The sequence below is a fragment of the Notolabrus celidotus genome, chromosome 10, assembly GCF_009762535.1.
Source record: "Notolabrus celidotus isolate fNotCel1 chromosome 10, fNotCel1.pri, whole genome shotgun sequence".
Classification (NCBI taxonomy): Eukaryota; Metazoa; Chordata; class Actinopteri; order Labriformes; family Labridae; genus Notolabrus; species Notolabrus celidotus.
In genome coordinates this window covers 26,876,999-26,890,335 of record NC_048281.1, presented here as the reverse complement: position 1 = coordinate 26,890,335, position 13,337 = coordinate 26,876,999, and the positions used below count along the sequence as shown (strand labels likewise).

The 13,337-nt window shown below is 39.3% G+C and overlaps 1 protein-coding gene across 1 annotated transcript in view; it reads left to right on the top strand.

Annotated features, from left to right (window-relative positions):
• Positions 1-13,337, top strand: part of LOC117819712 (LIM domain only protein 7-like) — a 67,465-nt gene that overhangs the window by 27,901 nt on the left and 26,227 nt on the right. Inside the window, exons 6-9 of the mRNA XM_034693135.1 lie at positions 8,453-8,483; positions 10,803-10,916; positions 11,837-12,059; positions 12,766-13,012. Coding sequence (XP_034549026.1) covers positions 8,453-8,483; positions 10,803-10,916; positions 11,837-12,059; positions 12,766-13,012 — 615 coding nt within the window. The remainder of the gene's footprint in view (positions 1-8,452; positions 8,484-10,802; positions 10,917-11,836; positions 12,060-12,765; positions 13,013-13,337) is intronic.

Below are 13,337 nucleotides of genomic sequence, written 5' to 3'. Positions count from 1 at the left end.
CTTTAATGTTGTACCGACTGTAGTTACTGTAGGACTCCTGTTGTTATCCAGCATACTCGAATGTGTAGACTACAAAGTTCATGAAATCCTTCCTTACGCCTTCTGTATAGCAAAGTAAATCTGAGAGTATTTACAGCATATCCTCGGCATTGAAAACAGGGCTGATTGCAAGCATTGTGACCTACCAAGAATCAGTGTCCCTTGACTTACGTAGCAAGTTTCAGGTCAATGTTAAGCTGTCGTTACACTCTTATCCCTCTGACAGTATTGTTTTGAGCCAGAGGCTGTGTAAAACATGCACAGCCTCAATGACCTTAACCACTTGTTTCTGGAGAGACGTCATGAAACCCAAAAGATGGTGGCCACTGTTCTGGAAATTCTGACTCCAACTCACATCTGGCTAACTTAGAAATCAGCGAAGTGGTGTAGTTGAGGCCGTAGCCTAGCAGCTCCAGCTCTCCCACCTGTCCATCATTTGGTCACACCCCAGTTATGTGTAATTATGCATAACTCTTGAAAAGAGACATGGGGTATATAGACAAACCCTGTTTTTAATAGCAGGCTGGGTTTGGCCTTGAATAGCATAACAGCATCCTTTGGGGTTGAATTATGAAGCCAATGCAGAAGTGCAAAAAACTGTAGTTCATCAAGTGTCCACTTGAGGCTGGCTGCAAAAGCCAAAGAATCCCCATTAGGTTCCATGTTAAAACGCCAATTTTTACAGCAGAATTAAACATGTTTACATCTTGGTTTAAAAAGCAGTTGGGAATGCAGCTATTTTTTTATAATGCATCCATTAAGATGATATAAAGGCTAGGTATTATACATTACTTTGTATAATTAGGGACACAGGTAAGTTTGGGGGTGTTGTAGCTGTTTGTCTAAAGCCCACCTCAGGTCCACCTCTCTGGATGTTTATCCAAAGTTAGATTGAGTCAGCATTTCCCACATGGCACCTGCCATCATTGGGCTTCAAAACGCCTCTTCAGAAACCAACAGGTGGCATCACAGAGACTAGGTCCATGTTTTATACAGTCTGTTTTGGAGCCAGTCTTGAGGGGACACTCAAGGGACTGCAGCTTTTTGTGGGACCCATGCTTTGTTCACTTATTTCAATAAGTGTGCAGCAAAGTTTGTACAATCCTTCCTTATACAGTTTGTTCTGCATAGTAATTTTAACAGTAGTCAGCATATTTTGGCCATAAAGGGTTCATAAACTATAAATATTGTAAAACTAAACACATTTCCTCAAGTACTGTAGGTTATTGCCAGTCCGATCATGAGCTTCATTCAGCTTCCTGGGGCTTTATAGTAAGTTCCAGGTCAATGTTTAGCAGTTCCTTTCAGGACTTAGGTGCTTTGGGTTACTCTCATCCCTCTCATGCAATTGTTGAAAAATATCTAAAGATCTATAACTACACTTTACTTTTTTTGTACATATTAGTCATGCCTATTTGTTGTTCTTTTGTATTTATAGCTGATGTTATTATTACATTTTTATTTTTATTTGTTTTATTTTGTATGTCTTATTCTTATGCCTTGTACAAAGAGAGCACAGTTTACCTAAGTCAAATTCCTTGTGTGTTCAAGCATACCTGGCCAATAAAGCTGATTCTGATTCTCTAGTCCAAAACAGCAGTTTTCTGACAGTGAATTGTCTAATTGTTTAAAATGATGGAATTTATTAGTTTTAAGGGTTGGTGGAGACAAAAATGGAGATAAAACAGATTGATTATGGGTCTTTAGAGTCCTGAAGTAGCCAGGAGCATAACCCTTAAAAACAAAGATTCAAAAGGTGTTCAAACTGCTGCCCCATCCAAGAAAAACGGCTTTTGCAGTAATGCTTCTTTACGAACCTGGGTGCATTTTTAACACAGAACTCTTTCTTGTAATTGAGCACTTTAACACTGTGGTAATTCTCAGTTTTCTGAAGTCAAGGGTCCCTGGCTATGAGTCCAGCTTTTGCACGTTGTCCTCCAGGAAGAACAAATCCCCCGCTGAGATGAGTCCAAAGTCTCATTGTTGCCGCCGTTTGATTAAGCAAATTATTGACATGGGTTGAATGCACTGAAACCTAAAAAAAAAAGCGGAAACTACACAAGCAGGGTAGGTACATCAAAAATCATTGTCCTCTGAGGAATGTTTGTGACCCCCTGAATGAACTGATAAAGAGGAGTGGCTGCTGGGTGATTACATGGAGTGGATTATGCAATAGCATCTCTGGCTGTAGATCAAACCAAATGTTTAGAATTCTTGAAGGGATTTGATGCTACCAGGACAAATTTGGACAGTTTACACAACTTTCAATCAGATATTATTCAACACTGTAATATATACCATTCCTCTTTCCATGTGTGAGCTATTATTCTGAGTTTAAAGCTCCATAATGCCAAAGTTACAAACCTCCCGAGTTGTTAGCTTTCAGGGTGTGGCTCACTGAGCTGGCACTACACGTTCTGGTTTCAAACATTTTTATATGGCACTGCGTCACTTCTTGTTGCAGCGTTGTGTGAACTGTGGGCAGATTGTAAAACCCAACAAGTGATGATGGTGAACAGCCAATAAAACTTCTACAGGCTGGACGAGGCCCCGGCTGTAAAAGGCAAACACAAGGGTTATATTTGTGCTCTGTAGTTGACTCGGAGAGAAATGCCAGCCTCACCCTGTTCCCTCCCTCACAGAGGCTGCACTGTCTCTGATAAGTACAACACAATGATGACCGACACTGTCTAACCCACAGCTGATTCCTTTAAACAAATCTCTTGTTGCGTCTGAGTTTTTAGAAGTCTTCATGCATGAGAGCTGCAGGGTGTGTCTTTAAATCCCAAGTATTTTATTAGAATGAGAAAACATATTTGAAGGATGTTACATATGGTGTTGAATGCTGCAGAGCAGGTGATCGTCGTCTCACAGGTATGTGTCTGGTCACACACACACCCATTACTTTAAGGATTTGGTTACTGTGTTTGTTAGTCTTTTGGGTATTGGTCTCATAGAAGCCAAACATCCTGATCTCTTTTGTACTTTAGTGACAACAAAACCTGAGGTCTAATTTTGTTCAGCTCACACAGTTTTCCTCTTATTATAGATAACATTGTTCTTTAGCTGCAGCTCTGGGAATTGACTGTTTGAATTTTAAGATAACTCATCTCTGCTGATGTGAAGAAGTTATGTGTCTAAAATTTGAATAGGGGCTTATGTTTCTGCAGTTGTATATGTTTGTTTTTAGAGCAGATTTGTGTTTGCAGAACAAACTCCTCAACATCTTAAATAAAATCAAACAACTTTTATGTTTCGACATTGTGCCGTCTTACAGTTTGGTCACAATTTGACAAAATATAACCCGATCAGATGAAAAAAATATCACCATGAAGTAAGCTATTTTATAATTGAGCTTTTTTGTATAAAACGTAGTTTTTACTTGCCAACAATAAGGACAAGAGATATAATTTTTTCTTCCTAATACTAGTTCCGATCATAGATAGACTTTGGTACACAAAGTACCCCTCGATTAGATAGATAAATATAACATACTGATGTAAAAACTGTATTTTCTTTACAAAATACAGCCTGTAAGCTACACTTAGCTTGAATGTGTGTGGTGTGATTGCTCATCTTTAATGTTGTATGGCCTGGATCATTAATCAAAGAAATCCACACCTTGAAATTAGTTTAACAAGCTAAGCTAATTTTAGCAGCAACTAATTAGTACAACCATAATTTTAAGTGTCCAAGGAAAGACTGTCAAAATTATATTTATTTTATTGTGAACGCCATGTTGTGTTTCAGATTCAGATTCTGAGAACTTTATTAATCCCACAGGGCAATTTGGTTTGTAGTGTACCAGCTTGTCGATAAACAACACAAACACTAACAAACAAACAACACTCAACAGTAAACATGTCAATGACAACATCAGTGCAAGATGGGGCTTGTCATGAAGAGTAAAGAATGTTAAAACAGACTAAAATAACTTAGTAGCCAGGAATAAATACTAAAAAACTAAAACAGGTATTAATGATAGTAACTTATTTTATGATGGGAAAACATTGACAAGCTTTGTCTTCTGTTTTACTGCACGCTGCTAGCACTCACTGCTACTCTCTTAGAAAACGTGTCAGTTGTAGTAATATGAATAATTTTTATCTAGGCTACTAAGTTATTTTTAAGTGAAAATATATGTTATCAAAGGGATCCTTACTTGGAAACAAGCTAATCTAATGTTAGCTAGCGGGCCCCTGCCCATCCTGATGTTTAGCATATGCCTAAGATTGTCAGGTTAACCATCTTTCTTTCTTTTTTTTTTAAGTATTCTTGTTTATTTCTTAATTAATGTGACTTAAATTTTCATTTTAAATTTCTACTGCCTTAAACTGTGTGATGAAAAAATCTTGACTGCTGACATTTTGCTAGCTAATGTCAAACTCTCTGCTAACACCAGTGTGCTGTTGTCTGTTGTCTTCAATTTATAGTTAAACTGAAAGAAGTTCCTCTCTGCAGCTCTAAGAAGGTAGTTGCTAGTGGCAGACACAAAAGCCTTCCCTTTTTTTTTTGCCTTTATGATAAGATAAGATACGATGTTCCTTTATTAATCCCACAACAGGGAAATTTAAAGTGTTACAGCAGCAAAGTAGATAGTGCAAAACAGTATAAAGTAAACAAGAGCATCTATAGCAATTATTAAAACGTTTTTCACAATTACAATTAAATAAGTATAAATAAGCAATATCTTACGGAGTATATAGGCTACACAACTAAATAAGTAAATTTACAAATATTTAGAAAAAACAGTGATTATTGGTATAAAACAATGTACAGAACAGAGAAGATAAGTAGAAAAACTTTTATTAAGAGGATGGGACAGTGGATAGAATAGGAAACAGGGAGAGAGAGGGGCAAAGTGTTAATGAACCGAACCCAGGCCACCTGCTCTGAGAACTTTAGCTTCTGTACATGGTGCGTGCAATTTAACGGCCTGGCCAAACCTGCATTTCAACAGTTTTAGTAAAGAAGGAACAGTACATTTACAAAGCTAAAATGCTAATGATGCTATGACTGAGATCCTCACCAGTACCAAAAACAATTTAGACTGTAGCAGAGGAATTTATAATGCTGGAATTGGTATTAGAAAAACCCTAGGTGTATCTATAACTTATGCAACTTTATATGAAACTTCCTCCATAAAACTCTTGCTGCTCCCTGATATTCTCAGCCTGTTTTACTTTGTGTGATTGCAGCTTACACAGTAAATGATTAAGTGTCTTGTTTCTTCACATTTCTGCTTGAAATTCATGGAAGAAAGATTTCTCTCGCTGGTGAAGAATTGGCTGTCCCTCACCTTTTCACCTCCCATAGAGAATGGTGGTGTGAAAATGTATGTAAGCATGCAAAGGTTGAGGCTATGAGTGTCTTGTTAATTTGTCAAACTGGAGAGTTTCCTGTCAGAACTTTGTACTCTGACTGAATAGACTTTACACATCGTCTGTCAAACGTTCAAAGCACCCTGAACTGTGGGTTTTGTTTCTCAAACTGGAACTACCCCACCCATAACATTAGAAACAAACTTCAGAAGTGACGTTACATAATATTATTACATAATTTTATTTTAATGTTATCTGTATGATATGATGTGTTAGACTGAAGTGGAGTTTGTTCAGTATATTTACACTCAATTAACTGGTCTTAGAAATACAGAAGCACAACTGTCTTTCTTCTTTCAGAACATGAAGTACCAAAAACTAAATGTGGTTGTTAATAATATTCCTTTGAAAGTAATTCCCAGCCTGCACTCTCTGTGCAGAACTTGTGTGACGTTCTGCCGATGATTGTGCACAATCATATGAGCTCTCAGCTGATTCTTCCAGACTACAGAAAAGTCCTGAGGCTCTGCAGACCAAAATAGCCGTTATGTATTTTCTCTTCCGTTCAGCTATTGCTGCAAACCATAAATGAGAATTACGAGAAGCGGTGTGGCTGTAGTTTTGGAATATCGCTCATTTTCTTCTGGACTTGGCTACAGCTGCTGTAATCTTAGACTTTGTGACTGCGCTCCAAGCCACACAAGAAAGGGTATTTTTTCTCAAGCCTCTTTTATTGGGCATTTAACTTTGCAATATGCTAAATTGGTAAGCATCCAGTTCAGCTTTTATTGTTGTGTATTGACGTATTAGGAGCTCCTGGTGTGAGGTGACTCACGCTGGTGAGAAAGCTGAACTTCTTCCCATCCAATTTAAATCTGTTAGAGGTGGAAGAAACACTCAGATCTTTTACTGAAGGAAAGGTTTCAGCACAGAAATGTAAACATTCATTCATTTGTAGATATGATATGAATCTTTAACTGACTGGTAGTATGAGCTGTCAGATAAATGATGTTGAATGAAAATCCCTCATATAGTTTTGAATGAAGGGAAGTAGAAATTTTAAGTGTTGAAACTTTGCTAAAAGCTGGGGTTGGTAGTCAGATTTAGATACACTTTTTATTATACTGGTTAAAATGATCTTTATGTCCTGATGACAATCAATACATAATGTGTTCTTAAAAAAAACGAAAAAGCTGCTATCTACAGCCGGAGTAAACCTGGGAAAACACCAACCAATCCCTGCCATCAGGAGCCAAAATATGAAACCAATCAAATCCCATCCTGCCGTTCTGCCCGCCTCCTGCGCGTACATTTCATGTTTGTTTGTGTTTTTAACTTTCACTATAATAATGTTTTGGTGTTTTCTTACCGCTGAGTGAGACATGAGTTGACGTAGTGCAAAACACAAATGATGTTGACGTCCTGAGGAAATGCTACATTCAAATTCATGATAATTTTCCGTGACTACAAACCCTAGCTTTAATGCTCCTGTGAGGATCTTTTTGTGTTTGTCAATTCTGGCGTTCCCTGTTGAGTCCAAGACAAATTTCCCCAAGGGGACAATAAAGTGTATAACATCGTATCTTATCGTATGGTATCGTATTGCACCCCTTATCTCTTGTCATGTACATAAGTGGTGTTTTATGAAAAAAAAATCATCCAGCTTTGTTTTTTAAAGTTATATTTTTTGGGCTTTTTGCCTTTATTTGATAGGATAGTGAAGAGAGACAGGAAATGTGGGGAGCAGAGAGCGGGGGAAGACATGCAGGAAATGGTCGACCAGCCGGGAATCGAACCGGCAACCCCTGCAAAGAGGACTATAGCCTCTATATGTGGGGCGCTTAGACCGCTAGGCCACCAGCACCCCATCCGGCTTTGTTTTTACAGTAATATGTATTAGCTATCATGAGTATTTGCTGAGAAAAACCCTGTGTAATTTTGGCGTGCCATTAGTCATATTGTTCTACACCTATCCCATCACAGTGGTTCCAGGCATTATAAACTGCAATATAGAGACTACCAATCTCGTTGCTAGTGTTCTTGTTTGCTTTTGTATGTAATGAAGAGGCATCTTTTTCAAATTCAGCTTGATTCATAAACAACTAAAAACTCCCCCCGGTGGCTTTAATTCTTCATTTGCACCTAGTATTGGAACGTTGATGTTAATCTCTAAGTTTCCCATCTGATCAGCAGCACTGACTCTAATTCTCAGAAAGGGCTGGAATACCCATTGGAACTTGAACATGTTGATTTGATTGACATTCATCTTCTCAGGTGTTAACGCAACATGTGCATCACAACTTGAGCAGGTGCAGGCATGTGTGACTTTAGTATTACCACATGATGGCAGGAATGTATAGCTTGCAGAGGGGGTGTGTCTCTGTCTGTATCTCTTCCTCTATCACCATTATGGTTACCCTACTGTAGCTGTCTATCTCTGTTTATTGGCTTTTAAATAGATACCACAGTCAGCTTAGGTGACAGGGACACAATGTACATAAGTAAAAGGTTAAACCAGGCATGCGGGTCGACACTGTGGGCTTTGTGCGGCTTCGCAGCAGCAACACCAAGCTGACATTTTCCAGGAAAAGTGATTTACTGACTGCCAGGTCAACTGTCAAACCCCAGAAATATGAGTGAAATTCTGTACGACCTCGGTAGCACGCAAGGAGCTTTATTGCTTGTTCCAACAGTGGACCCTTGTTTGGTATTCACATGTTTCATTAGCAGTTATTAGTTTTATCATTATTAGAAATCAGAAACAAAACCCCCCTCTGTGTCCTCAAACTTGAACTAAATGTTTTTACAGCTGTTTCATTTTGTAATTAGAGTTAACACACACACACACACACACACACACACTCATTATTTTATTTTAGGGCCTGAAATGGTTTCTTTCTGAAATGTGTTTGTTTTTCTCCCAGCCTTTGTGTTGTTGTGAGAGTGAGTGAAGGGCTGGCAGTCGTCTGGATTGTGCTCTCACTTTCCAGCTCTTTCACTGCCCAACACAGAGACACAACAAGCATGCCCTCTGTTCTTTTATTGTCCTTCTCTCACACACACACCTCTGTTTTCTGCTCTTTGTCTCCCAGGGATCAAGAGACCAACAGGAGGCTGAAAAATGTGAGTGGAAAAAGTTTTTTTTATCTGTGTGAACTAAGCCATGAATTCAACAATAATAAATAATCATTTAGATTCAGCTGTAGACCTTTTCATGTGTCACTGGAGAATGAAACACAAGAGGGGAATGCAACAGATTTACAGCATCAGAGTCTGGTAACAGGTGTTGGCAAGTTACACATGTATGGGGAAAGATGTAACAATACATATGTGGCTGTAGAGGGAACTGTGCAAATATGAAAAATTACCCCAAGTGATGTCACTGGAGTTAAAATCAGGTCAGGCTGAAGGCAATGTGAAAATGAAGAAAAAACCAGAAGGACTTTTCTGTGGCCAGCATCTTCACTTTTCCTGAAGTGAGCAGATTAAGAGCATTTAGCTGCAGCCATTATAACTCACACTGAAATCTCCAATCAATCAATCAAGCTTTATTTATATAGTGCAAATCCCAACAAAGCTATCTCAAGGCACTTTACTAAAAGAGCAGGTTTAAATCATACTCTTTGTTATAAAACCCGTTACGATAAGATAAGATTCAATCTAGAGGAAAGCATTTAGCAAGCACAGCGTGAAGGAAGAACCTCCATTAACAGGCAGGAGCCTCAGGCAGAGTCAGACTCATGTTTAACAGCCATGTCTTGGAAAGAGGGATGGAGGGAGATGCAGAAAGGAAGAGATGGACAGAGCAAGAACAACAACATGGCTACAGTTCTGCTGTGTCTGTAATAATGGCAGTGTGTGTGTCATATGAGCAGGAACAGCCAATATGATCAACACCTGATCATATCAACAGGTTCAAAGTCAACAGGTTTAATATTAGCAATTATGATACAATTAAGATGATTGTAACAGGGGTAGGAAGTATTTGCAGCAGCAAAGTTACATTGTGGGTATTTAGGGGTGAGTATTGCCAAGAACCTCACGATACGATATGCATCACAATATATCACGATATCACAATATTGTCATATATTGCAATATTCTACACAGGAAACTAAGAAAAAATAGGGATGGTGAATATGTAAATCACACTATTACTCAAAATTGAAAGGAAAAATTAAGTCAAATCTATTTGATTGAAAACAAATTTTCCACTTTATTGTTTTTGAAATACTGAAGTTGTATTTTAGTTCCAACTCAAAAATATCGATATTAAGAGTTGAAATATCGATATCATATTGGAGCTTAAAGTATCTTGATATATTGCTGTATCAATATTTTTTCACACCTCTATGGGTAATGTAGGCGTCAAGTTTTGACAAAGGAAGGACAATTTTTTAGGAAAATTAAACGTCAAATTATAATTTGTAAGTTAAGCAGTGCTATCAGAGTGTAAGACTGAACCATTAGAGCACTTTAATGTATGCCCTTTAATAGTCCCTTATATCATTTGTATAATTAAGATTACATTTAATGTTATATGTAACTTGTAGAGGTTGTGCTCTATTGCTTACACTCTTCACACAAGTCTGCAAAGGTCTGCAGTGCTAAATTAACCAGGAGTAATACGTGTCAGTAACATCTCAGCATTTTAAACTTTAAAGGAACAAGCTGCAGATTTTTTTTTTTGTTAAATCACTCAGATTAAATTAATAAAGTTCATTTGATTCTACAGAAAACATTGAACGCAAGGGATTAAACGCTTAGTTGATTTTGACATGGCTCCAAGTTGTTTTCCCTTACTCCTATCACTCTCTTACTGTACAAGGTCTTTTAAGTCTTCATTTGAAAAGTAACACAAGAAAGAGTTTATAAAGCTCCTGTTCAGGAAGGTTTTCGTCCCAAAGATGCAGCATTACCCAAAAGTTGTAATTTAAATAATCAAGTGCAAAGTGACAGCATCACATTTCTCGTCACAGCTCCCTCGTGCTCTTCATTCCACATTTCCTCCCTGCATGTGTTCTCTGCACAGTCCACCTGCCTCAGTTATAAATCTCTAAGGTCACTTCAAAAGTCTGAGAGCTGACATGTCGGTTTGAACTCTAATTATGGGGGGGACTTGTGTCTTTGATGTAGCTGTGATTGTTGCTGTGGTGCAGCACAGTTACCTGTCCCCCTCCTCATAATGCACGCACAAACAACAACAGAGGGTTCTGGATGAGCCTGGAAACACGAGCAGGGCAGCAGCTGGTATCACCTTGTGTTTGTGTAGAGCTGCAACTACAACAACAATCACCTGCTATAGCACTGTACAGAACATTCATCAGTAAAGGGTGGAAGTATCACTATAATTGGATGACTTTTGTCTGGTAATTATAACAACTTAAGAGTTGTATGCAATTTTTCAAAATCAGCTGATTGTTTTTTTTTCTCTCTCTCCAGGTGTTGATCACCATTTACTGGCTGGGTAGAAGAGCTCAGAGTGAACGCTTCTATGATGGACCTTACCTGAATTTCAAGGCATTTGAAGGATTATTGGGCACAGCGCTATACAAGGTATAATGATGCTTTCTGATCGAACTATTGAGAAACATGAGCTTAACTTTCTTGTAGAAACTGCACCTTGACTGAAATCCCCTTTAACAGCCCCTGCCCTGTATTTTCTGTATCCTCCGTGGTATTCAGACTATGTGCAGAAGAATGGCTGTTAAATACTGCGGCGCCTCAGATTGCTGACCGCTAAAACCAAAGCTGTGTTAAGTCATAAACGAACCTGATCCCTTGACTCAGCTATTTTAATCTTGTTTGCAGCAAGTTCTAGAAGCTTGCACGTGAAAAGTGCGGCTTCTTTTTACCCCCTCGCTGCTCACGCTGGTGTTGAATTTGGCACCTTGCTTTCACATAGATTTATAGGTACTGGTGTTCAGGGCCTCTATAATTCAACAGACTACAGGGATTTCAATAATAGCAGTCAGTTTCAACGCTTCTTGTAGTTTTAGCCATGCTAATCCAACTTCACAGGCGCAGGGTTAGGGTGGGATTTAGTTTGTGGATTTGTATTGTCTGGTAGAGTTCAGCAGATTAAAGACTTGAAAATCATTTTCTTATAAAGTGGTTGACAAGTTTTGACAAGTTGCCATGCTGGTTAGACTATTTATATTCAAAAATGATGCATGTGGTAAACATTGTCATCAAGGGTTCACGGAGCACAGCCTCTTTTGTTATGACAGATATGTCAGTGAATAGAAAACAATGAGGTTATTCCAGTGACATTTCAGCATTATACATCCCCCAATACAGACTGCATAGGAGGCAATGTTTACCACATCTAATCCTGCAGGAATAGGAACCCAGAAAGTACAGAGTTCACACTCTACCTGGGAGATCTCTCATCATGCACCACACACACTGCAAAGCTAAATATTGTAATTGGCACCCAATTATTTGACCATGTGTGTTTTTGTGTGCACGAAAAGGCTCTGCACGAATCACCAAATCCGAAAGGCAGCAACGTCAGAGACAGCGGTTTCGGAGATAGCTGGTACTCAGAGCGAGAGGAGCTCCAGCAACTAAGAGAAGAAGGAGGAGGAGGAGGAGGAGGTGGACACAGAAGAGACGACTCCTTGGACAGCTTGGACTCTTTGGGCTCCAGACCCCACAGCATCTCTTCTGAGACCACTCTTAAAGGCGGCAGCGAGGGTAGGAGATGTCATTTACATCTGAACACAAACACACACACAAAATCAGACGCTTATATTCCACCGTCTGAAGATGACTTTCAGGTTTGATTTTTCTTTCTCTTCTGAGCTTGTTATTTTGAAATGCACTCTAACATTCTTGTACTTTTCTGTCACACATGTAAAAACTTTCTTGTGTTTGTAACTCTCATGAAAAGTTATCAAGTTCCCCCGTCTAGAACTTCAAATATTTGTAGAGAGGGAAGATATGCTGCACACAGACACAGTTGCCTCCCATTTGTGAAAACAAACACTTATCGCCATCTAGTGTTGAGTTTTTGAAGGTGAATATTTTCTGTGAAAATCCACACAAGTCCCCAAGGAAGGAGATATTATAAATCAACGCTGAAGCTCCTCTGTGTTCTTGTTTGAGGAAAAAAAATATGCTTTGAGAGAGGGAAGTTCTGGCCAGCGATCCCGCCTGTAAGAGCCGCAGTGAGACATTCCTCAGCCGTCCACACCGCCTTGTAAATGAGGAAGGCCTGCGATCCCCTCCCTGCACCCCTCTGTTACTCCTCCAGAGTCAACACACAACACACTCCCCTCAGTCTTCCTTCTATTCTCTCCTCGTTTGTGTTTCTTTTTTTTTTTGCTTCTTCATTACCCTCATGAGAGCTCTTTTTACTCGTCTCTTACACCTGGTTTCTCCTCCTTCCTCTCCTGCTTAGGTTGTTGCAGTGACACCGAGGTGGACTCCGTTTTCAAGATGACTGAGAACAAGGACCTCACTTACCGCCGGTCGGTATCCATCACACCAAAGGCCAGTGCACCGTTTAACCAGTTCCTACCCACTAAAGACAAACAGGCCGCTTACGTTCCTGCTCCGCTGAGGAAGAAACGAGCTGAACGCAACGAGGACAACCGGCGCAGCTGGGCCAACCCCTCATACTCAGAGGAGGAGGGAACACTTACCAGGTACTGTTTGAACACACAGCGTTCCTTTGAAGGTGCTGTTTCTAATCGAAGCTAATAAATAAAAGATTATTATTCCTTTATTTTTCAGAAGCAACAGAACATTTAGACGTTTTTATGCACAGATGATTGGTTTGTGCTTCAAATACTTACATTGTCTCCTCTCGTATCACTCTTGGTGTTTGTGGTGCTGTTGTGTGGTCTACAAATGGTCGATGGTGTTGTGTTTCGTTTTGCTTCCCCGTGGAATGATGACCTCGATGAAACAAGGCCTTCCCCTGATTGGTATGACAACAGTCAAGTATCCCAGAGTGCCTTGCCTGAGGCT